This window comes from Pezoporus occidentalis, unplaced genomic scaffold (genome assembly GCF_034315485.1).
Source record: "Pezoporus occidentalis ecotype Australia unplaced genomic scaffold, CSIRO_AGI_Poc_V1 ctg68, whole genome shotgun sequence".
Taxonomy (NCBI): Eukaryota; Metazoa; Chordata; class Aves; order Psittaciformes; family Psittacidae; genus Pezoporus; species Pezoporus occidentalis.
This window is the reverse complement of record NW_026916030.1, coordinates 349,249-372,101: the sequence shown is the minus strand read 5'-3', so window position 1 is coordinate 372,101 and position 22,853 is coordinate 349,249. Positions and strand designations below refer to the sequence as shown.

The 22,853-nt window shown below is 53.4% G+C and overlaps 1 protein-coding gene across 2 annotated transcripts in view; it reads left to right on the top strand.

The window, feature by feature from the left end:
• The window catches only part of VAV2 (vav guanine nucleotide exchange factor 2), a 103,594-nt gene extending 81,004 nt beyond the window's left edge, over window positions 1-22,590 (top strand). The window contains exons 7-28 of one of the 2 annotated variants that reach the window (XM_062641209.1): window positions 450-518; window positions 1,147-1,247; window positions 3,913-4,012; window positions 5,252-5,347; window positions 5,848-5,916; window positions 8,436-8,522; window positions 9,868-9,953; window positions 10,204-10,336; window positions 11,450-11,559; window positions 12,085-12,186; window positions 12,288-12,376; window positions 12,637-12,653; window positions 12,857-12,878; window positions 14,012-14,139; window positions 14,336-14,410; window positions 14,922-14,974; window positions 15,707-15,823; window positions 15,927-16,014; window positions 16,104-16,227; window positions 16,976-17,062; window positions 19,102-19,256; window positions 19,869-22,590. In XM_062641209.1, coding sequence (XP_062497193.1) covers window positions 450-518; window positions 1,147-1,247; window positions 3,913-4,012; window positions 5,252-5,347; window positions 5,848-5,916; window positions 8,436-8,522; window positions 9,868-9,953; window positions 10,204-10,336; window positions 11,450-11,559; window positions 12,085-12,186; window positions 12,288-12,376; window positions 12,637-12,653; window positions 12,857-12,878; window positions 14,012-14,139; window positions 14,336-14,410; window positions 14,922-14,974; window positions 15,707-15,823; window positions 15,927-16,014; window positions 16,104-16,227; window positions 16,976-17,062; window positions 19,102-19,256; window positions 19,869-19,916 — 1,956 coding nt within the window. In that variant the 3' untranslated portion in view covers window positions 19,917-22,590. The remainder of the gene's footprint in view (window positions 1-449; window positions 519-1,146; window positions 1,248-3,912; window positions 4,013-5,251; window positions 5,348-5,847; window positions 5,917-8,435; window positions 8,523-9,867; window positions 9,954-10,203; window positions 10,337-11,449; window positions 11,560-12,084; window positions 12,187-12,287; window positions 12,377-12,636; window positions 12,654-12,856; window positions 12,879-14,011; window positions 14,140-14,335; window positions 14,411-14,921; window positions 14,975-15,706; window positions 15,824-15,926; window positions 16,015-16,103; window positions 16,228-16,975; window positions 17,063-19,101; window positions 19,257-19,868) is intronic. The other variant, XM_062641208.1, reaches the window with a different exon arrangement.
• The last annotated feature ends 263 nt before the right edge of the window (window positions 22,591-22,853 follow it).

Sequence of the window (22,853 nt, the reverse complement as noted above, 5' to 3'; positions counted from 1 at the left end):
TTCTATTAATATGTGTTTGTTCAGAAAGGCATTTCCGAAGCAATCACATTATCGGTGCCTTCCCAAGGGCAGAATTCTGGTGAGATTATCAAAGAGCTGAATTATTCCTGACTGCAGTGGGGGAAGGATCTGTGTGTGTGCGATCCCCTCCCGGGGCAGTGGGACAGGGGCTGTGCCCACCCTTGGGGGGGGTCCTGCACCTCCCCATGCCTGGAAGTGCCACGGGGAGCTCAAGGGGCTCCTGGCCCTGCTGGGGTCCCTGGCACAGCCTCAATTGGACAAACACGCGGTCGTTCATCTGCCTTTGCAAGTGCTTAAATTGGTTAAAACCCAGCTTCTCCCTGCCAGGTAACTGCAGCTGGTAAAGCAGGACCCCCCCACCTTTGCACACCCCCCCCTTGTCCTCGCCTCTCCAGTATTTCAATCCCTTTTCCATTTACCTCTTGCAGAACTATATGAACCCACTGCGGCTGGTGCTGACTCCCCAAGACATGGAAGCTATCTTTATCAATTTGGAGGTAACGGCACAGGCATTGTGGCTTAAATCTGTGCTCCTTTCACGGCAGCTCAGACCTCTTCTGCTTAAGAGGAGGGGGACAGATTTCATATGAGATTTGTGCATTCACCTGTGGAGGTTCAATCCTCCATGTGCTGCGGAGCTTGCACGGGTTTAGGAGATATTCTTTAACACTCAATTTTAGAGTTGGGGATTATATGAACTCCAGGTAAGAAAACAATTTTATACGGAGAATGTTGCAGGGCTGGGGCTGTGTATTTCATCTGTACTTAGTGGTGGTTGGGGCACACTGGGATGAAGGGATTTATTTCCATGCTGAGGTCTTGGTCAGAGCCTGCCCATCTCCTGTGCTGCCTCCAGGCCTGCGAAAGGGACTTTAATACACATGGAAATGCGGGGGCATTTATCGCTGAATAACCTCCTGGTGGAATTACACCCGTGTACTCCCGGCCATCTAGGGCTGCATCTCACTAGAACAACTTACTCTAAAAACAGCTAAGAAAAGGGGAAAAGAAAAAAAAGAAGAGAAAATGCCTGTCTGATCAGGCAGTGAACGTGTGCTTCTTCAGGCTGTTTGTGCCCACTTGCTTTGGATGTGTTTAAAGTATTGATTGTTTTTTTTGGTTTAGGACCTAATTAAAGTGCACTTCAGTTTCCTGAGAGCCATCGACGTCTCTATGATGTCTGGAGGAAGCAGCCTGGCAAAAGTGTTTCTGGAATTCAAAGAGAGGTAAAGGAGCCCTGGTCTCCAGGCAGCTCCAGTTTGTGCAGAGCTGGGATAGCAATTGCAGGGCTCATCTCCGAGCTTTGGGCAGAAGTGCAGGTCACAGCAGACCAGGTTTGTGTCCTCCACAGCTGAATGCTCTCAAGTGGCTGGAACATTGCTCGGTGCTGACACTTCCAGCCACAAACACGTCAGGCTGGGACATCTCTCTGACCACCCTGGCTGATGCGTGGGGTTCCTGTGGGCGCTTGTTCCTGCACGCCTGTGTCCATGCCTGAACATTGCTGGGCTCAAAGCATCCTGCATGAGACTGGCTGGTTGCAGGCTGAGCATACAGTGTGTTTATAGGGATGTAATGATAGGAACATCATGGATATGGTGAGCTGGAATGGAGTAAAACCTCACTTGTCTCCATGGGTTTAGCGTAGTCTCCTCCCACGAGCAGCACTGGGGCTTTAAGGGGCTGTGGTGTAGTGGGATGAGTCCTTGCTCTGGTGAGATCAGAGTGATGGCTCATGCCCAAACACCGCGGGTTTGGCACCGCTCTTGTCGTGCACCTATAGCATGATGTGTAAATGTAGAAGTTGCTTTCGCAAACATAATAGATTCTGTGTTTTGGCAGCTGAAGGCAGGAGTACCCCAGAACGCGAAGATAAGGTTAATAAAAGCCTTTAATATCCTTAATAGTAATCAAAGGCCTGAATCATCATGGATTCTTGCCAGGGTGTTATTTCACTGTGATTAAACCAGTGTCTAGACACAGAAATGCCATTCAGAAGTCAATAATTGCAGAAATACCATCTGCATTAATAACACCCCGTAAGGTCAGATATTCCATCATTCCCAGAGACAGCCCCTTGTTAAAAAGGAAATATCCTTTGAGTTAAAAGAAAAAAAAATCCAAAGAAGAATGCAAATAATTTAAAAATTTGGGGTCAAAGCCACCAAAACTGGGCTCTTGGGGATGAAGAGTTTCGAGCAACCTGATCTAAATAGGCAGGGTCTTCTCCTATGTCAGGAAAGTCCATGATCCCACATTACAGCAGGGAAATGGGGGTGGAGGAAGAGGAGGTGAGCTCACCTGGGGAGACAGCATTGCCCCACCAAGAAGGGAACCTGGACCTCCAGAGTGCCCACTTGGTTCCTGTATGCAGGACCTTCCCCCATCAGATGTATCTGTGACAAATAGCTCTCACTTCCCTGCGTGCCCTCAGAGGCCTCCCGGCACAGTGATGTATTGCTCCTCTGCTTTGCAGGCTGGGCTTTGGTGGGGTTTTTTGCAGGAAATAGTTTGTAAATCTTTTTCTCTGAAAGCCAGAGGTTTGAATTTATGCTCCTGAAGCCTCTTTGAAATTCTCTGAGTGCTGGCAAGGTAGATACGATTGTGCATGTTCAGAAGTTGTCAGGGGGAAAAGGCAGAAGAGTAATCTGTATTGGCTGCTGCTTCGCCGGGGACTGCGGCTCCCATAAATCTCCCCATTCAGTTCCTTGCCAGGGTCTGAGAGTCCCGTGTTCATGGAGTGACACCGGGTCAGGTGCTCCCAGATTGTCTCCATTGAGAGATGAGGCCCCAAAATAATGGATGGGTTGCAGTGTGTAATGGAATATGTGTCTTATCAGCAGCAATGCAGTTAACAGCAAGGAAGGGGGGAAAACCCAAACCTGTCATGCAGGATTAATGAGTGAAGTGGAGGAAAATGGGGGATTCCACAGTAAAACTGCTCTGGTTTTGTCAGTCTTTAGATTTATAGCTCTGGGGGTCCATACAGAGCCTCACCGTGTCTCCAGAGGCTGTGGCATGGATCAGGATGGACCAGGAGTTTCTTGCTGCCTTCTTCCCTACTTGGTGAAATACCCACAAACCCGTGGGGAGAGGGACACTCATCAGCCACGGTGCTGGCGATCGCCTTCTGGGCCGTGAGCAGCTGTGGCTCAGGAAATGAAGGCTCCTGGGGAGATGAATGTGTGGGCTTGAGCGAGATCACTCGGAAATGCTCTCGGAAATGGATTTTTGTCATTGTTCGGGGTTGCAGCGCATCCCGGCTCTGCCTTAGCGAGCCCTGGTGCTGATGTGGCACAGCCGGAGCACCGGAGCGGGGGGTTGTGGCGATGGTGGGGTCCTGAGAACAAGCTGACTGGCAGCCGAGGTTGGGCTGCAGGGTTCAGCACCCAACCCCTCCTGCTCTAGACCCTCGCTGGGGTGGGAGAGGCGAGCACTGGTGGTGGTGCAGCTTGTGCACGGGTCGGCGCCAGCTCCTTGCTGCTTCTTTGCATATTAGAGCTGTCATACCTGGGGTGCGGGTACCGCTTTGTAACTGCTCTAGGGAAGGTCTTTCATTGTGGAGCTGGGGTTCTCATGGTGCTCTGAGAAGAAGTGGTTAAATACATCCCACTGGGGAGTGGAGGGATGAGGTATGGAGCCTCCAAAAACGGGCTCCTCTGGCCACTCCTGTGAGCTGAATCACCCCCACGGGCTGCAGCTCTGGAAACTTCAAACGATTTAAATGTTAAAAAGCCATGCAGTAAAAAAGTGTTAATACTTTGCTAAGCAGTTATATGGGAATAGCTGTTTGCCTTGTCCTTTCGCTGTATATAAGCATATATATCTTTTATAACAGGTTATAACTGCCAGCAAGTGTTTCCGATTAACTCGGTGATTTTCCCTCTCCAGGCTGCTGATTTACGGCAGGTACTGCAGCCACATGGAGTACGCCCAGAACACGCTCAACCACCTCCTGGCCAACAGGGAGGACGTCAGGCAGAAGGTGGAGGTGAGTGGGCAGTGGGTGAGGGCTGCCCACCCCGGGGACTTGCTGGAGAGCAGTGCATTGGGAATGATTTAGCCAGAGAGGGGAGGGATGTGGGGTGAGCCTGTGCTGCCCAGAGAGGGAGCAAAGCTGGGGGTTGTCTTGTCCTGATCCCCTGCTTGCCCCTCATCTCCCCACCAGACACATGCCCTGTCCTTATCCCCGAATTTATCCAGGTTAAACCAATCCAGGTGACTGTTAGAGAGGGACTGGCTGTGGACAAGTTCCTCTTTTGAGTCATGCAGGGAGACCCAAAGGTACTGAGTGTCCCTAGCCAGGAGCTGTGTGGCTTCCCAAGGTCACACACAGTGTCAGGCACAGTCCCCATGTCCCCAGGCAAATGCTCAGGGTGCTCCCTGTCCTCCTACCCAATGTAAAGGCTTAGCGTAAATAGGGTCTGATCCAGATATTCAGTAAATCAAAGGAGCCCCAGAAGGGATGCTTTGTTTGAGCTGCTGTTTTTACCCAGCTTTAATTCCTGCTTTGGTTTCGATGCTAATCTGAGTTTGCTGGGCTGTCTGTACATGTTACGTCGCTTTCTGCAAACGCTCTTTGATTTTACCATGCAGAAGCAGCAGCCCAGCTCAGGGCTAAAACTGGGTTTAATCCTTTTTTAAAGCCTGTTCTCTGGATCTCACATCAAGCCAACGGTTGTAGCACCCACTTGCTCCTGTGCTTCTCCTTCCCCTCCCTCATCTTCCGGGGGGCACACAGGGGTTCTCAGCCACTGTGGCCAAGTCACGTATCTAAATGGGTCTGGGTGAAGGGACCAGTCACAAAACTTCCTGCGATCACATTTGCTCATCTCAATGACTTGATGCTTATCAGCGAAGCCACAGCGACCATCTGTGCTTGCTGCCAGTGCCTCGCAAAGGAAACGCATTAGTTCAGCCCATCCAAGAGGTGAGCTCAGCTAATGCACCTCCTCTGACATTTCCCAAGGTCTGAGAGCACCCGTGAGCTCCCCTAATGAGCAGGCTCTCATTAAGCTGGAGTAGCTCTGCTCAGTGGGAACAGCTGCATTTTAGAGTCCAGCCCCTGTGTTCTATTCCCTGATAACCCCTCTGGGTGCACACAGGGACCACGAGCCATGGGCTGGGTTACAGAAGCAAAACCTACCAGCCACAGGACATGGGTTTTTTTTTTCATGGGGACCTGTTTCCCCCAGCTGCCTCACTGCTGATGCATTGATTTCTTTCATAGGAATGCACACTAAAGGTCCAGGATGGGAAATTTAAATTGCAAGACCTGCTGGTGGTTCCAATGCAAAGAGTTTTGAAATACCATCTCCTGTTAAAAGTAAGTGTTTCGGTGTTGCTCTCCAGCTGCCGTCCTCTGCCGTAGCATCGTTCAGCTTTTACAGTGGAGAGTGAATCGCTGCCAAATGCAGAGTGGGTTGTTGGGTTTTTTCCCCCTTCAAATGAAATAATTACTAGAGCTACTTAACATGACATAATATTTGTGCCGCCTCCTAAAGTACGGTGACCTAGGCTAATTCTGCACTCGTTAGCTACGAGAGGCAGTTAATGAATATAAAATAAGCTTGCATATAATCTGATTATGTGTGAAATTCCTCCCGTCAGCTCTGTGTAACAGCTCTCCCCAGCACCAGCCACTTGGCATGTTCCCTGTGCTCTGGCCACAGCTGCCTGCCCAGCATCCCACTGCCACCCCTGGTGTCTCACTGCCACCCCAGCACCCCTGCCACCGCCTGGCTGCTCACGGGCACAGGCAGCGTGTGGCCGCTTCCAGCATCCAAAGCTCTTTATGTCTACTTTTATTTCACTTTATTTCTGCAGGAGCTGCTCAGTCATTCATCAGACCGGCCGGAGAAGCAGCAGCTGAAGGAGGCTCTGGAGGCAATGCAGGTATGGGAGGGTGAGAGCAGAGAGTGGGGGTCTCGAGGTACAAGAGAGCATGAGACCCCCCTGCCTCTGTACAACAAAGCCTGAGATGGAAAGCCCAGCCAGCAGCCTGGGGGAAGGCAGCATCTCCTCCTCCTGGACATGATTGCCATTTGATGGGATTGTTTGCAGCAGATCTGTAGTCGGCTCTGTTATCTTCCTCCTTCAGCAGCTGGGGACGCTGGTATTTGTTGACAAGTTAAGACTTTTCACTAATTGCTATTGTGTGTAAAGGGGCTGTGCCAGATTCTTGTTTTTGCTGGGAGGGATCTGGAGGAAGTCCAGATGTATCAGCAAGTCAGAGGGATTGCAGCGATGGAGCCTGTGCCTGTGTGGAGCACGGGCCGTGCGCTGACAGCCAGCGCTGCTGGAGAATCCTTTCATCCAGGTTTATTCTTATTTTTTTGTTACGGGAAGTTGCTCTTTCCACGGATGGAAACTGCACCAAATTCTGCTGTGTTTGAGGGTTTGGTTTCTTGAGTTTTTGAGCCAAAACCCCCAAGGCCGCAGGGAAATCACCAGCAGCAACAAGGAAAATCATCCAAATGTTTTCTGACTCGGGCTCAAATCCCCCCGCACGACAGGGCCATCGTCAGCACAGCCTGAGGCTGATCCTTCGCTCCGGGTTCTCTCTCTGGAGCGCATGGCAGGGTCCGTCCCCAGTCGCCCCGTGCTCCTGGGTCACTGTTTTCTCAGGTTGTGTAAGGACACCGCATCTCCTCACACTTACATAAGCTGGGTGACCTTTCCAGCCATTGCCCCCCCGCGCCCGGGAGCCCACAGCCCATATGTAGGTCACTTTGCAGTTCAGGTTGTTGGAAGGATGCTGCGCTCGCTGCCACCCCGCACCTCGCCACGGCCTCGGACACGCAGCCTGGTGGCAGTTGTTAAACCCCGCTGCCGGCTCGTGGCACAGCACCCACCGGTGCACTGCTGATCCATAACCTCAGATCCACACCGGCTGCGCTGCAGGCTGCGGGTTCTGCAGGAGGCTGCCCGGAGCCAGCGGTGGGGTTTCTCTTTCCTCACCCCGTGGCAGCCGTTTGGGCTGCTCTGGGCTCGGCGGGGTGTAGGCAGCTGTGCAGTTTGGTTCGAATTGAGCTGCAAACCGAGGCTTAGCTTACAAGTAATGCTCTTCATCAGGAGCCCAGAACTTCCGTCTGCCGTGCTGGCAGGCGCAGGCACTGCTGCGTCTGGGCGAGAGCCGAGCAGGGGTGATTGGAATTCTGTTTCCCAAAGGGATTCACCTGGCTTTTGCTCTGCCTCAGTGGTTGTTTGCACAAGGCAGGGGCAGGATTTGCACCAACAACCTGCATGTGGGAATGCCTGGTGCAGGTACCAGCCCTCCACATGAGTACACAGAACTGAGCCCATGTGGTGGTCAAGGCACTGTGGGTTCCTGGCTTGATCCCATAGTCCAGGCTTGCACGTTGCTGTTTGAAGTCGTGGTTGATCCTAGGGTTGATCCCCCTTGGTGTAGGAGATGGCCTGTTCAGCAGGAGGGAGCGGAGCTCAGTGCTCCAGCGTGATGGAGGATGCTGCTTCAAAAGCCTTTGGTTTTGACATGCTTCATAACCATCCCTGCCGCTGGCGCAGTGGGGTACACTGTGATGTTATAGGTATTGTCACGTAGATTTGAGGTTATCACCTGTGATTAACCCTTCTCACACTGGGAAGCTGAGGAAGGTCTGACCCAGAGGGGATGTCTTAAAAAGCCTGTGCTCAGATTTAATCCAAGTTGACAAGAGCTATTGTTGAGGACAAGGGGGCAGGGAGCAGATAAGAAGCAAACAGGCACAGAAAATATGCTCTGAAGGGGGTAAGAAGTTGTTTTTGTGGAAGAGATGAGGTTCCCACTCTTTGAGGGGTTAACATTTGGGTAAGCAGGGATTTTTTTCAGGGCAGAACAAGCTCCATGAACTGTCTCCTATTTTACAACGCCGCCTTTGTGTGATGGGAGGTGTTGGAGGCCCGGAGGTGCTGAAGCTGGGGATGCCCCCGCAGGGTATCCCAGTGTGAGCCGGGGCAGCGCCAGCTCAAGTGCTGTTCATAGCTAACGTGCAGTCAGGTGTCCAGAGCGGTTGTTTCATAGACACGGGTGTTTTGGCAGCAGAGACGCTCCCAGCTTTTGTATCCAGGGGGATACGGGAATTACAGGGATGGGAGCTGGGAGGGAAGGGTGCTGCAGGGCAGAGGCTCCAATGCAGGGATGCTTGGCCTGTCCCTCACTCCCTACAAGCCGTGGGTCGGGTTTGCTGCGCTGGGTTTGGGCATTGCCCTCTTCTGGGAAAGGATCAAAACTGCAGCTCCTGCCCGAGCAGCGTGGGCACAACCAGCCCGTGCCCAGCGTGTCCCGTCTGCAGCTGGAATCCTGCTCCCACTCCTGCAGCAGCCCGGCTTTGGGAGCCGGATCCTGTGTGCTCCGCTTCGGTGAGGTGCTCTCCATCTGGAATATTAAAACCAATATCCACTTTGCTTTTAAGGACTTGGCCATGTACATAAATGAAGTAAAGAGAGACAAAGAGACGCTAAAGAAAATAAGTGAATTTCAGAGCTCTATAGAAAATCTGGTAAGTTGGAAAACCCTCTTGCACCCAGCTGTAATTTGATTACTATTATCATGCTTTTGCTATGCCCTTACTGCTGAATCTGATGAGCTACCCAAGTACCAGGTATTTTAAGGAGAATCTCATCCTCCAAACTCCAGAGGTGTCAGGCACTTGGTCCCATTACTGTGCATCATCTGACCCTGTGCAACTCATCACTCGCTTCAGCCCTGAGCAAGCCCATTAATGTAACACCCAGTGCAGAGCTCCAAACTTAGGAGCTTGTTCCCACACCGGGGAGGTGGGACCTGCTCAGCCATGGGTGCAGCAGCTCCACCATCGCACTTGGTGCTGGGATCATGCAAAGTGGGTGCTGACACCTGAGGTGCTTCACAGCCCTCCCTGGGGCTCCACAGAGGGGTGCTGGGTTTGGGGCTTTGGGCTTTGACTTCATTTGGAAACAGGGAACTTTTAATTGGTGGTTGTTTAACAGAGAGGCAAAATCCTTAATTTTCAAGAGGAACCTGCAAAAATTCTCCAGTGGGATGCAGGCTGCTGCAGCTCACAGGCTGTGATTGAAGCAGTCATGTGTGAACAATCAGACGTCATGCTCCATACAACAGGACTGTACTGGGGACATGAAGCAGCCCCTTCTGCTCCTTGCAGCCGCCCCTGAGCAGGTTTGACATCAGGAGATGGGGTGTCAGCAAAACCCCCACACATCCTGCTCCCCACTTCCTTTTGCTGCAGCAGCAGGACGTAGTAGAGCGGTTGGTGTTACGTAGACAGAGCCCACACGGCAGGGCAGTGCGATAACTGTGCAGTACACACACTGCTGTCCTGGGCAGTGTGATGCTTCACAGTGTTTATTTTTTCCTGTAAGAACTGTGCAAGCGGACTGAGTCCTGTGGCTCCGTGGCCAGGCTGCACCAAGCAGTGAGAAAGGGCTTTTGAGCCAGTAGACAAACTGCCCAAACCCTTGGGTTGGGTTCCAGCCTCGCCAGAATCTCCAGACTCTGTTCAGGCTGGGAATCAAAACTACAAGAGCCTGGTTGTGTAGAAAGCCCTGGGAAATAGCTTATTCTGGGGGGTGTTGCTTTCTAGATCCCAAACCTCGCAAAAGAACTTTGACTGCTGAGCCTTGCCCTGGGATGCTGGTGCTAGAGCTCCAGGTACCTCCCGTGGTCCTGTTCCCATGCACAGGCTCCCCTTGGTGAGGGTCATGCTGTTCCCAGGAGCTTCAGCAGCACAAGGCAGGGCTGGGGGGGATGCCCCAGGACCCCGTGCCCTCAGGCAGGTTTGGGTTTCCATCATTCCAAGGCATCGTCTCAGCTGGCTGTGGGTCTCAGCCCTGCTTTGCTTTCTGCAGCAAGTGAAGCTGGAGGAGTTTGGGAGGCCGAAGATCGATGGCGAGCTGAAGGTCCGCTCCATAGTCAACCACACCAAGCAGGACAGGTGGGTGACAACAGCGCCTGGTTTTCCCAACCTCGATGTGCCTTCGTCTGGCCGTTCCCTCTGTGCTCATGTATTCAGGGATTGCCTGGAGCTGCACTGACAGAATCCACCATCAGTGTGAAACTGCAGCAGGGCTGAGCACTGAGCTGCGCTGGCTGGGGAGCTCTGCAGAGCTTTCCAAACCCCTCTCCTTGAATGAGAACTTCAGGCAGGTGTTTGAGTTGCTGCTTTATTTGCTTGCTTTGGGCAGGTATTTATTTTTATTTGATAAAGTGGTGATCGTCTGCAAAAGGAAAGGATACAACTATGAGCTGAAAGAAATTATTGAGCTGCTCTTCCACAAGATGACTGATGACCCTATGAATAACAAGGACATTAAGAAGGTGGGTGGACCAGGAATTAGCTCTTCTGGAGAGCATTTTGGAGCTGTTTCAGCCATCCTTGGGTAGTACATTCCCATTTGCCTTTTAAAATGGAAACTGAGCTTGCAAAAAAGCTGGAAAATAAATGCTCAGCTTTCAGGGCAGCCTTACAGAGCATTGGGAAATGTTTATTAATGTGGGGCTGGGCTTGATCCTTAACCTCCATCCTTGCGAAACAACCCTGAAGAGGCTGGGATGGTTGAGTCCCACAGGAGGCTGCTCCCTGCTTCCTGGCCTTCCAGCAGGGAGCAACCTGCAGATGGGATGGAGAGGAGGCAGGGCAGGGAGGGAAGGTCCGTCCCGTCCGGATGCTCTCTCTCCCATGAGTCGCGGGGTGAACGCAGCATGAGCATTGCCAACCAGTCTGCCAAAATCAGCACTGGGAGCGTGGTTGCCACTGGAGGAGCATCATTTTGCCAGTGGTCTGGGGCTTAGTCTGCAGCCACGAAGGAAAACCTCCCAGTTGTTGGCTTAGCAGTGCCTCATTAGCTTAATCCACTTACATGCGATGGGAAAGAGGTATGGTACAGATGGGATAAGTAACATTTGGATAAGAACTGCCAATTTTGCCATTTGGATGCTGAAGAAATGCTGCTAGCTTTGTTTTAATGACATGTATTTCCACTTTGCTTTCCTATGCTTTCTAGTCTCATGGAAAAATGGTAAGCAAAGCACACAGCCTTCTCTTGTGTTTTCCTGTGCAGTGTTGTAAGTAGACAGGCAGAGCATATGTGCAGTGGGCAGGTCAGATCTGCCTCCTGGGCTGTCAGTTGCTGTCAGGGAGAGAGATGATGGCTGGGGAGGACCCACTGGAGCAGAAAAATCTGGGTTTGCTCATCTGCCACCATAAAATCCAATTTGGCCCTAGCACACAGTGCCAAAGCATCATTAGTTGTGATGTGTTTGGGAAACACAGAGCATTTCTTCTCCCTTCCCCCCGTTACCTGTGCAAAGGTTCAGCAGCCCATCAGAAGCAGGGACAGGCACTGGGAGCAGTTGTTTAATGCATGAATAGAAGCGTGGTGCATTTTGCTGCTCAGGTGTGGGAGCACAGCAGTCTGTTTTCTCTCGCAGTGGTCATATGGCTTCTACCTAATCCACCTCCAGGGGAAGCAGGGCTTCCAGTTCTTCTGCAAGACGGAGGAGATGAAGAGGAAGTGGATGGAGCAGTTTGAAATGGCAATGTGAGCATGAGCGGCTGCTCTAGCTAAGTGTGGGAGAACAGTGTCTTGGACCAGCAGGTCACTGGAGATGCAGCTCCAACAGCAGCCGGTGACGGGGAAGCTCATGTGAGCTCCCCGGATGGTTCCCTGTACAAAGAGAGCTCGGGTCCAGCATGAAATCATCTACCCTGAGGGTGTGCACCAACGCATGTGGGGGCATCTCTGAAATGAGCCCTTGCCGTAGTGTCAGGCCATGTGAGAAGCTGGGGCTGGAGGAGGAGCAGGGGGAGGCTGCTGCTGGGGGGGACCGGTCCTGAGCAGGGCAGGGGCTGGGTCATGGCAAATCCATGAAGGCTGTCCCGGGCAGGCTGATGGGCACAATCCTCTCCCTGCACAGTCGAGCCCGAGTCTCCTTTCACACTTGATTTCATCTCTGCCCCTGTGGTTTCCAAACTTGGACTGAAACGCAAACAGAGCTGCTGTGGCAGGCCTCTGGTGCAGCATCGCTCGGGTGAGAGGTCAGTAACCCCCGGTCCTTTCGCTTAGGTCCAACATAAAGCCAGAGAAAGCCAATGCAAACCACCATAACTTCCAGATGTACACATTTGAGAAGACCACCAACTGCAAAGCCTGCAGGATGTTCCTGAGGTGAGCAGCATCCTGCAGCTTGTCTGCATCTGCATTAAAACACTGACAAAATCCCAAAGCCGAGGCTGAATTAGGACTTTCTGACTTCTTGTGTTGCACAGAGGAACCTTCTACCAGGGCTATCTTTGCCCCAGGTGTGGAGCGGGTGCTCATAAGGAGTGCTTGGAGATAATTCCTCCCTGCAAAATCGGTGAGTTATTTCCCATTGCGGAGTTTTGGGGTGCAGGTAGGAAGAAACAAAATCGTAGAACTTTATGCAATGTCCTTGTCCAGCTCCAGCCCCTCCCTCGGTCTTGCCCACCCCATGCAGGGCAATGGCTCTGCTTTGTGCTTCCTCCATCATGTTCAAGCACTGACACTGGTTTGTTGACACCCACAGCATCAAGAGAAACAGATAATGGGGTTTGTTGCCTATTATATTCACCACTTATTTCCCCCTTTCTCTTGCAGGTTCTTCAGCAGACCAGGTACGTTGCTGGTTGCCCTTTTCCCACTTCCCTCTGCGCTGGGCACAGTCTGTATCCCTGCCCAGTCCCAGTGCAGGCAGCTTTTGGGGAAAGGCAGGGAGGTTTCGGGAGAGGGTTTCTCATCCCAAGGGGATTTGGGTAGGTGCTTATGGAAAGAGTTGAGATGGCTGTGTCCTCATGGAGACTTTTTCCTCTCTCTGCAGGACTCACTGAGTGCTGGACCTGGTAAGGGCTTTACAGTACTGCAGGAGGGCAGGTAGAGACAGGGTGTGGACCGTGGCCCAGGTGTCCCTAACATCGGGCACGTGGGAGGGGGAAGCTTCTTCCCAAACCAGAAAGGAGCTTGAGCTGGTGCAGGAGGGACCTGCGGAAAGACGTGGCTCCTCCCGGGGCTCAGCCCCACTGTTCGTGGGTGCATTTGTGCCCCTGCCCTGCTCTGCCATGCGAGCAAAGCCTCTGCACATCCCACAGTAACCAAGGAGAGCTGGTGCAATGCCCTTTGTCAGATCTTCCTCCAAAGCAGACGGGCCCGTCCTGGCAGGGCACTTGTTGATGGTGGGGAGCATCTTCCCAGCGGTGTGTCTGGTGTGCTGCAGGGATGCGCAGCTCCAGGCGCTGCCCTCAATGGGGCCGTTAATCCTGATGGTTACTATAGTATTCTTTGATTTTCCTTTGCCTGAAGCTATCCTGGCCAGTGCTGGGCCTGCCCTGCCCTGCCCATGTCCTGGCTGGGAGCAGAGGGAACAGTCTGTTTCTGTGCTTTCTCTGCGGGGAGGAAAGCCAAGCCTGGCAGAGAGAAACCTGCATCAAATCGGGGGCTGAAACAAAAGCAAGCAGAGGGAGCAGGGCAGGGAGAGGCCGCGGCGGGGAAGCGTTTTGCACATAAACGCTGTTGGAGTGCAGCTGGGAAGCTCGCTCTGTGTGCGGTTGCTCCCGGGACGACCGCACTTTGGCTGCGAGCTGCAGGGGCGGCTGCGTCCCGGGTCCAGCCGCTCGGTGGGAGCCGAGCGTTGGCTGGTCCCGTTTGCAGTCACTGAACCCGCGGGCTTGGTGCCAGCCAGCACTGCCCGAGAGCCGCTCCCCCACGGCGGGTTCAGTCCCAGGCCTGGGTCTGTCCTTCATGGGTTTACTTTTGCTGGGGGAGCTCAGTCTGAACTCGGTGTGACTGCAGGAGCAACGACCTCTGGAGCTGGGCATTGTTCCTCTCTGCTTTCACACTTTCTGCCCCGAATCCCACCCCCTGGTGCTGTAGATTTGTGGTTCACAGGGCAAGGGACAATGCCCTTCGGGAGCGGTGGTCTTCAGTTGTTTCTCACTAACGAGGCCTACGTGATGAGATTGGTTTGCTTCCCTCCCAGGTCCTAAAATAGTGGCGGTTCAGAACTACCACGGCACCCCTGCCCCCCCCGGGAAACCCGTGCTGACGTTTCAGATTGGGGACGTGATCGAGCTGCTGAGGGGGGACCCCGACTCGCCCTGGTGGGAGGTGAGAGCCGTTCCCCGTGCGAATTCCCAGGAAGTTTGGAACCAGTGACTTGTGCATTGTCCCACAGCGCAGGGTTGTGCCAGGGGTTCAGAGCCGGGGCTGCTGTGAGGCACTTCGGAGCCTGTCCCCATCACTGCATGGCCAAGCCATTGCTCCTGCATTCACACCCCCGTCTGATGCCTGCTTGGCTTTGCAGGGGCGGCTGCTGCAGACAAAGAAGTCGGGTTATTTCCCCAGCTCGTCGGTAAAGCCGTGCCCCGTTGATGCCCGGGTAAGTGCCGAGGGGGAGATGGAGCCGGGAGCACCAGGGGCTGTCATGGGAGGTGCTGCTCTGGTGGTGCCTATTGCTCCTCTCAGCCTTCTGCTTGAGACCTTGGTCCTTCCACTGGCCTTTTACCAGGGCCAAATTAGCCAGGGATGGATCCATCATCCCATGGTTGCAAATGCCTGGTCAGGTTGGTCTCAGCCTCATTCCCAAGGTTGGGGTTGGAGTGACCAGATCCAGGCTCCATTCCTCCTCTTTGGGGCTGTTTCAGAGTACTCAAGATCACTCACAGTACAGGAAAACTGCACTGTTTTCATCACTGTGTTCTGTATTGCTGTCAGCCATTCCCCAGTTAAGAAATGCTCACCTCAGCTCAGCTGCAACACTGCCCTCCGCTGCTGAAGCCAGTAATCAGAAGCTTGGCAGATGAAAACCCTCCCAAGGCGAGGAGCATCTCGTTCATGAGCCCCGGCCTGGTGAGGCTCCGGCTCATCAGTCACCAGTGTTCTCTTTGCAGCCTCCCAACAGCCGGCCGCCCTCGCGTGAGATCGACTACACGGCGTACCCATGGTGAGTGGCCCAGCCTGCGCTGGGCAGCGCGCGGACACGACCTCCTCTGGCCATAAACACGCCTTGGCCTCCCGTTTTCATGGTCCCTTTGTCGGGAGGCCGCTCTGACAGCGAGTTAGGAACGCAGGCTGGCCGTGCTTCGCATTCCACACGGGGCAGCTGCTGCAGGGGCATTTGGGTGTTAAATCTGGAGAGGCCTCGCGCCATCAGTGGGGATTTCTTCCCCGATGGAGAGGGGCAGAGGCAGGAGAGGCGCTGGTTTCTCTTCCTTCTTTTGGTGTTTTCTGTGCCCAGAAAAACATCTGGGGAAGAAAGAAGCAATTCCTGCCTTGGCGGGAGAGGCTGCTCTTGGCTTCCCTGCTGCTCCTTCCCTCCAGCTCCAGCCAGGTTTGCACATTCATGAGTCTGAATTATCCCCATTCTCCAGCTCTTGCTAAGGCCTCATTTACCTGGGGACTGATTCCCAATTAGTGGGATTTTCTAGGTGTAAGCTCCAGGGGAAGAGGTTGTGCTCCACATCACTCACCGTCCCTGTTCAATGCCTGAGCAGCTCATTGTGTATCTCGGGGCACTTTCTTCTCCTGAAGTTTCGGATGAGACCTGTTTCCCTCTTTGCCTTCTGAACCTTCCTGGCCTTAAAAAACCATCATCTTTTTATCTCAAACGTGCCTCTTTTAAAGAGATGTGTTAATTTTTAGTTCATTAAATGCATTAGTTACGCTCTGGGCTCAGGTTTGCAGGGAACATGGAGCGGCAGCAGACAGACAACCTGCTCAAGTCCCACGTCAGCGGCACCTACCTGATCCGGGAGCGGCCGGCTGAGGCCGAGCGCTTTGCCATCAGCATTAAGTGAGAAATACTTCATTGAGTTACTCAGTCTTGCTCGTGGAGGGTGAGATGGGGCTGGGGCATGCAGCTGTGTTTTCTTGAGTGCCTTTGCTGCCATTTGCAGGTTCAACGAGGAGGTGAAGCACATCAAGGTGGTGGAGAAGGACAACTGGATTCACATCACGGAAGCTAAGAAGTTTGAAAGCTTGCTGGTAGGCTTCTGTAGCCTCTTTAGCATGCACACGGTCCCTGCAAGTCATTCAGAGAGTGAGAGACAGCATGTGCCTCTCACCCTTCCCAGGAGCTGGTCGAGTACTACCAGAGCCATTCACTGAAGGAGAGCTTCAAGCAGCTGGACACGACGCTGAAATACCCCTATAAGTCCCGGGAGCGCTCTACCTCCAGGACCTTCACCCGCTCTCCAGGTACAACCCTCAGCAAGGGGGGGAGCGCTGGCTGACAAAGGGATTTGCAGCTTTGCTGTGGGGCTCGAGCCCCCCGGTTTGCAGCCAAGTCTCCCCTCAGCTGGTGGCACTTTGAGGCCGGGTCTCGGGGCAGGTGGTGGGGCCGGGAGGGTCTGGCCGAGCTGGGGCTGCCTGGCTCTGCTGCTCCAAGCCGAGCAGGGACGCGATGCTCTGACAGCTTCATGTGGAGCGCCCTACCTGCCCATGTGAGCTTTTGTGCACGTGTTCCGGTGCGGCTTGTGATGGTTTGAATCCCAGCAGGACTCCTTTAATGGAGATGATGGGAGAAATGGTAAGTCTGTGCCTGAAAGAAAAAAAAAAACAGAAGAACTGGAAAGCAAAATGTGCATCATTGCAAAATGTTCTGTTTGCCTGAAAGCCTGAGTGCAGGAATAGCTGCTCTGTGGGGAAATGCCTTTTAAAAACCTTTCTCCATGGTTACTTAAAAAGAAAACCAAGGGCAGATGGTTTTTAAAGTTGTTTAAATATCCATTCACATAAATACAGCCCCAGGATGACTTTTGAGCCCCAGACTGGCCATGGGGCCATGGCCGGACCAGCTGCTGCCCCAGCTCCCTGCACAGGTCCTGCATGCTCTGCACCATGTTCCTCCGTTGGCTTTTAAAGCATTGTGCACTATAATACCTTTTTAAATTTCCTTTTTAATGCGTGTTCTGCCTCTTTCTGTTTCTCTTTAACCTCGTTGCAGCCTCCTGCGCTTCCTACAACTTTTCTTTTCTCAGTCCTCAGGGCCTCAACTTTTCTTCTCAGAGCTCCTCCAGTCCCTTCTGGTCAGGTACCAGTGCCTCTCCCCGCCGGAGAGACCCTGCCGCCCTCCCCAGGCTGCAGCAGCCCCAGCTTGAAAGCCATCGCCAGAGGGACCCGTGGGTCCCTACTGTCACTCCATCACCCACAGGCAGTTCAGGGGTCCCCAGTGCTGCCCTGGGGCACAGCCTGGAAATAAGTTATTAACCATGACTTGGCTGGAAGCAAAATGCTGCCCCCTCTCTCCAGAATCCAGGCAGGGAGAAGATGGAGTTATTGCTGTTTGAGAAAGGGATTAAATTAACAAAAAAATGAACCTAACACACTGGGATCTCATGATGTACTTCAAGCTCGACCTGCTTAACCCATGTGTTTCACCAAACGAGCATTGACATCACAACATCTTCCAGACCATTTTCCTTGCTGTACAAGGAAAACATCCCAATGTCCAGCAGTTCTTGAGCTCTGGTGTCTGAGGCTGCTCAGGAGCCCCTTGCTGAGGACATGGGGGGGAACCTGCCCTGTGAATGTGCTCTGGGGCTCAGGCTTCCTGCAGAGAGAGCAGTGGTGCTCCGGCCTTTGAACCCCATTGATCACATCTGTTGCAGACCGGTGACATCCTCCCTGTTTGGCAGGATCAGAGCAAAATTGTGCCAGTTCATTTTTTCCCATTTAAGCTTTTACCTTTCAGTTTTTTCTTAAGCCTGGACAGGGAAAACCACTGGCAAAGCCACATGTGCTTTCTTTGGTGCAGTGCTGGGAAGAACGCTGAACTTTTCAAGGTACCGGAATGTAATTCTGGAAATTTGTGATCTTTCCACTGCATAGAAGGTGTTGCAGAAAGTCCCTTCTGCAGCAGTGGCCTCTGAGCAAGCTCCTGATGAAAGGGCTCAAGGCTGCTGTGGTGCTCGCTCCGTTCTCCGGCCTGCCTGGCAAGGATGGACGAGCCCTCCAGTGATTGCACGTGTGTCTGGACCATCTCCATTGCCATCCTCATCTCCTTCCATCCCAAGAGCTGAAAACCTGGGCAAAGCTTTTCCTCAGACTTAGTTCAACCTTGGTTTGCAAATGTTCAAAGTGGAAATTAATTCTCAAGGCCCCCCCTGGCAGGAGGGGGGGGGGGGGGCACCGAGGCACTGCATCCACTTTGGGGGGGCTTTTGCAAACTTCAGAGGTGCATTTTTCTCCTCCTCTGCCTATCCCGTCTCTCCCAGCGTCACCCTCCAGCCCTCCTTCCCCTGCCCGGACACTGGGGCAGGGATGCTGACCATTGTCTCTGCCTTTCCCCTCTCACTGCTGTTTCTTCTTGTGCCTTCCCCCAGTATTCCCCACCCAAAGCAATGGAGATCGTGGTGCTGGGGCCGTGGCAGTGCTGGCAGAGGCTGGTTCCTGGGGTCTCTCATGAGGATGCACTCCTCATCACAGTGTGGTCAGCATTAGGGTTTGCAGGGGGCTTTTGTGCCTTTTGGTTTGAAATAGGACCAAGTTTCCAAGGGCCTTGGCAAGGACCAGGAGCAGGGAGGATGCCAGGTTAGCAGCTTGTTCCTTTTCATGGCAAAACATACAGGTTTTGCTCAGCATCTCCTGGAGAATCCAATCCCAATAACTCAATTTTTTTATTTAATTTAAATAAAAGTTGGTTTGTGAAATCTTTGACAAGGTGTTCCCATCACCTGCTTGTGGAACAGGATTTTCCCATGATTTCATTGTTAATGAATGCATATTGCTATGGAATCTTTTCCCACTTTCTCACAAAAGCACCCCTCACCACAGCAATCCCCACCAAGCCCCTCCTGGACTCTCCTGATCAGCAGAAAGGGGCTTCTCAAGCCCACAGAGCTGTTTAAAGCCCAGCAAGAATCCACTCTAACCCCAGCTGTCCCAGTCAGTGTGGGGCTGGGTAATTGGGATGAGGCCGGCCCGACCATCCGGGCTGCTCCAGGTCATGGCTCTGCAATGGGAGCCATTGCCATGGTGGAAAACCCAGGTTGAACCTCACGGAGCTTTCCCTAGGCTTTGGCTGGTCCCACGCGCGGGGCAGCTCCCAGCTCCTCTGTTTGTCCCCCGCAGTGTTCACCCCACGGGTCATAGGGACGGCAGTGGCACGGTACAACTTCGCCGCGCGGGACATGCGGGAGCTGTCGCTGCGGGAGGGTGACGTGGTGAAGATCTACAGCAGGATCGGCGGGGACCAGGGATGGTGGAAGGGGGAAACCAATGGAAGAGTGAGTGCATCCTGGTCGTGTCCTGTCCCCTTCCTGCACGGTCCTCCCTGTTCTCAACCTACCCAGCTAAAGTGTAGGACACCAGAGGGCAGGGGGACATGTCCCATTCCCTCTTGCTCTTTCCCAGCTCAGGTGACAGTGGGCTGTTATCTCAGGAGAGCCACCACGGTCCTGCCCAGTGACACACATGGAGGTGGACAGGAGCAGGCAGGCGACATCCGAGTCTGCACTTCCTTGAACCTTCATGCAGGGGACTGAAGCAGGGGTGGCTCTGCTAGTGAAGGGCTCAGCATCCTAGGGAAACAGCAGGAGATGGCTTGAGCTGGTGTCCCTCGGGGCTTGCAGCACTGGGGACAGATTCTTCATGCCCTGATCCCTTATATGTTGCGGACAAGCCATGTGCCCAGGCAACGTACAGTTGTTCCCTCTGTCCCAGATTAGGGTAATGGCTGCACTGTCACCACCACTGTGCATCGGGATGTGGGTGCATCCAGCACTGCACTATTGGCTCACTGGGTACAGCACGTGGTGGCAGGGGAATAGTCCCAGCAGCAGGACAGGAGGTCCCTTGAGCTCCCCAGGCCCCTGCTCACCTCTCCCCTTCCCTGGCAGGTTGGCTGGTTTCCCTCCACGTATGTGGAAGAGGAGGGCGTGCAGTGACTGCGGGATGTCGGACGGATGTCGCCAGTGCCTGGAGTGAGCTGCTGCAGCCCGTGCACACTTGTCCCAGTGCCGTGGCTCCCATGGGACACGGCTGGACGCCTCCCGGGACTGCTCCCGCAGACTTTAGCTGTTCCTCTGTACAGTGTGCGCGGCCACCGGCCTCGCTCCTCCTACATGTATAGAAGATTGATGGTCTGTCGGATAACATTGGAGTAGCAGCTGCTGAAGAGTACCGGGAAAGCCGTGCTCCCCTGCATGGACAGAGCTGAGAGACTCTGTGCAGTGCCCACCAGAGGATGGGGTCCAAGCCCTTGCCAGTAAAGGTGTTTAAATGCCACCATGGTGATGGTGGTGGGAGGGTGAGGTTGAAGGTTTGCGCCTGGGCTGGTGCCTGGGTGCGCCAAGGTGAGAATTTGGGGGTTTCTCTGGGGAGGGAGCAACTCAGCCCTGAGGAGGCAATGTGGACCCACACATACTCTGCTTAGGGAGCTCCCCGGTCACGGTTTTGGCAGCACCGTGTTGCTGCCGGGCGAGGGGCAGAGTGGGGACACCCAGCCCGGGAGCAGGGAAGGGCTGTTGCTCGTCTCAGAAGGATGCCATCCATGCAACCAGGAACGCGTTCTGACCATCAGATGTAGGCTGGAAATGGATGTCCAGGTCAGACAGGAGGGGAAAGAGCCGCTTTGACACCCCCAGCCTGTTTTTGTTACAACTGCTGTCAGTCCCACCAGCCTTGCTGCGGGCAGTGGGGACAGCCAGGGGTGCGAACTGTCCCGCTGGTGAGCAGGAGGTCTCGGCACACTGCAGGACTGAAGGTCTGCTCTGCCCCACAGGGTTTTGGGGACCAGCAGGTATACAAACAGGAGTGGATGGGAGTGTGTATCCGTGGGTATGTCCATCACTTGCTCCCAGCTTGGTTCTGCTGTAGGCAGGCCCCTCCGAGCCAGGCTGGCTCTTGTTGGAGCTGTGACATGTCCCACCTTGCTGAGCTCAGAGGGACCAACCCACTTGATAAGGGCTAAGGGATGAACTGATTGCTCTCGCAGAGTTGTGGAAGCATCTCTTCTTCTCCAGCTGCGTGCAGTTTTGGGGGCAGTGAACATTGCCTCTCTTCCTCCCACAGGCTGTCACTGCTGCTGTCAAGTAAAGGTCCCTCTATCTTGGCATTGCTGCTCTGTCCTGAGCACTGTCCATCCGAGTCCGTTCTTTCCAAAGTGCAGCTCCAAAGTTGGTAGGCAGAGCTGCCAGGTGGAAATCCCAGCCATCCTCTTCTGTCGGGAACTGGTTTTGCTCTCCAGCTCCAGAACTTACTTCCAGGATGCAAATATGAACAAATATGTGTGTAGGAGGGTGACAGGGAACAACTTTTTTCTATCCAGTATCTGAGCCCCAGGGATGTTTTCCAGCCTCTCTGGGTGGCATTTTGAGCTGGTGGTTCCATGCCCTGATGCTGTTCCCCTGTCACTAGTGGTGGTCCTGCCATAGGGCAGCTCTTGGCACTACACTGGTTCACTGGGAGATGCCAGTGTTGGGTGGGTGAGTGATCCTGATGGCCTCAGTCCCTGGCATGGGGGGTACCACGGCTGCATCCAAAGCCTTGCCGCAAATGGAGCAGCAAGGGATAATAAATGGATGAGTCTGGGGCTCTCAAGGCAAAGGGAAAGATAGTAACTTGGAAATGTTGTTGCTCAGTGACAAGCCCAGAGCAGCCCCAGTTTGGTGCCCATTCACCCTGGAGCCCCTTGGGTGCCCCAGTTCTGGGTGCTGCAGGGCCTGGCTGGGGCAGATGCACACTAGGGTCTTGCTCTGCGAGGTGATGGAGATGCAGATGGGACTCAGCGCTTCCCCAAGCTACTGTTTGGTGTTACCCTCTCCCAGCTCAGCTTGGGGTGCACTCAGGAGGAGCAGCCAGGTGGGAGCTGGCAATGCCCTGCTCCTCCTGTGCAAAGCAAAGGGCCCTTCTCCACTCTTGTAGCTGTGCTGAAGCCAAGGGTGTATTTAAGTTGGATGGGATGCACGCACACACACACAAGACAAATGATGGTTCGTGTTATGCCTCAGATCCTAAAGCCTTACACAACCCTCCTGTTGAACGTGGCCGGTTCTGTAATGGCATCCCCCTGGATGAGCACGTGCCCCATCACAGGGACCTTGGAGCCCCGGAGGGGGTCCCCAACCTCAGCTGCTGCCCGTGCTCCCCTCCCAGCCCCTTCCCTGTGGAGAGCTCCCTCCCGTGTTTACTGTTGTAAGAAACTTGTTAAAAAGATTGTTTTGTTTGTAAGTAATTATTCAGCCATTTGCCACAATATATATCTGTGAATAAGAAAGGGAAATGTTTTTTTATGATGGTGAGAAAATTGTATATATTTTAGTTCATCGCAGGTCATTCAAATTTGCAATGGGATACGTTGGAAAATAATATGTAAATTCCTTGGGTCTTTCCTTTGCACTGCACTAAGTGGGGGAGGGTGGAGGGGATTTAAAGATAAAACCGTTTGTTTATGGAATAGTTTATAGCAGGGAATTTGGAAATCATTTGGAATAGTTTGTAATGCTGGAATAGAAACTTTAGCTGCTACTTAGAAACCCTTTTGCATGTGGTTTTTCCAGACTTTTTTTAGTTACCATACATCAAATTCCACAACAAAAAAATAAAGTGTAATTTTGCTGAGAGGGCTTTTCCCAGCCATGGTTTTTTACCGTGCTGGAGCCTCAGGCTCACGGGGGGCTTCTTGTCACTAAAGCCCCCATGGGCACGCTGGAGGTGAAGGGGCGGCGTGGCGGGTCTATGGGAGATGTGTGCTCCTGGGGATGGATCCTTCCCGATTCCTGCTGCGAACCGTAAGTGTTTGTACCCTGAAGCCTTTCAGCTTCCCTTTGTCCCTGGGACAGCTGCCTGGTACAGTTGTCCTAGGCTCCTGCTGGCAGTGTTCC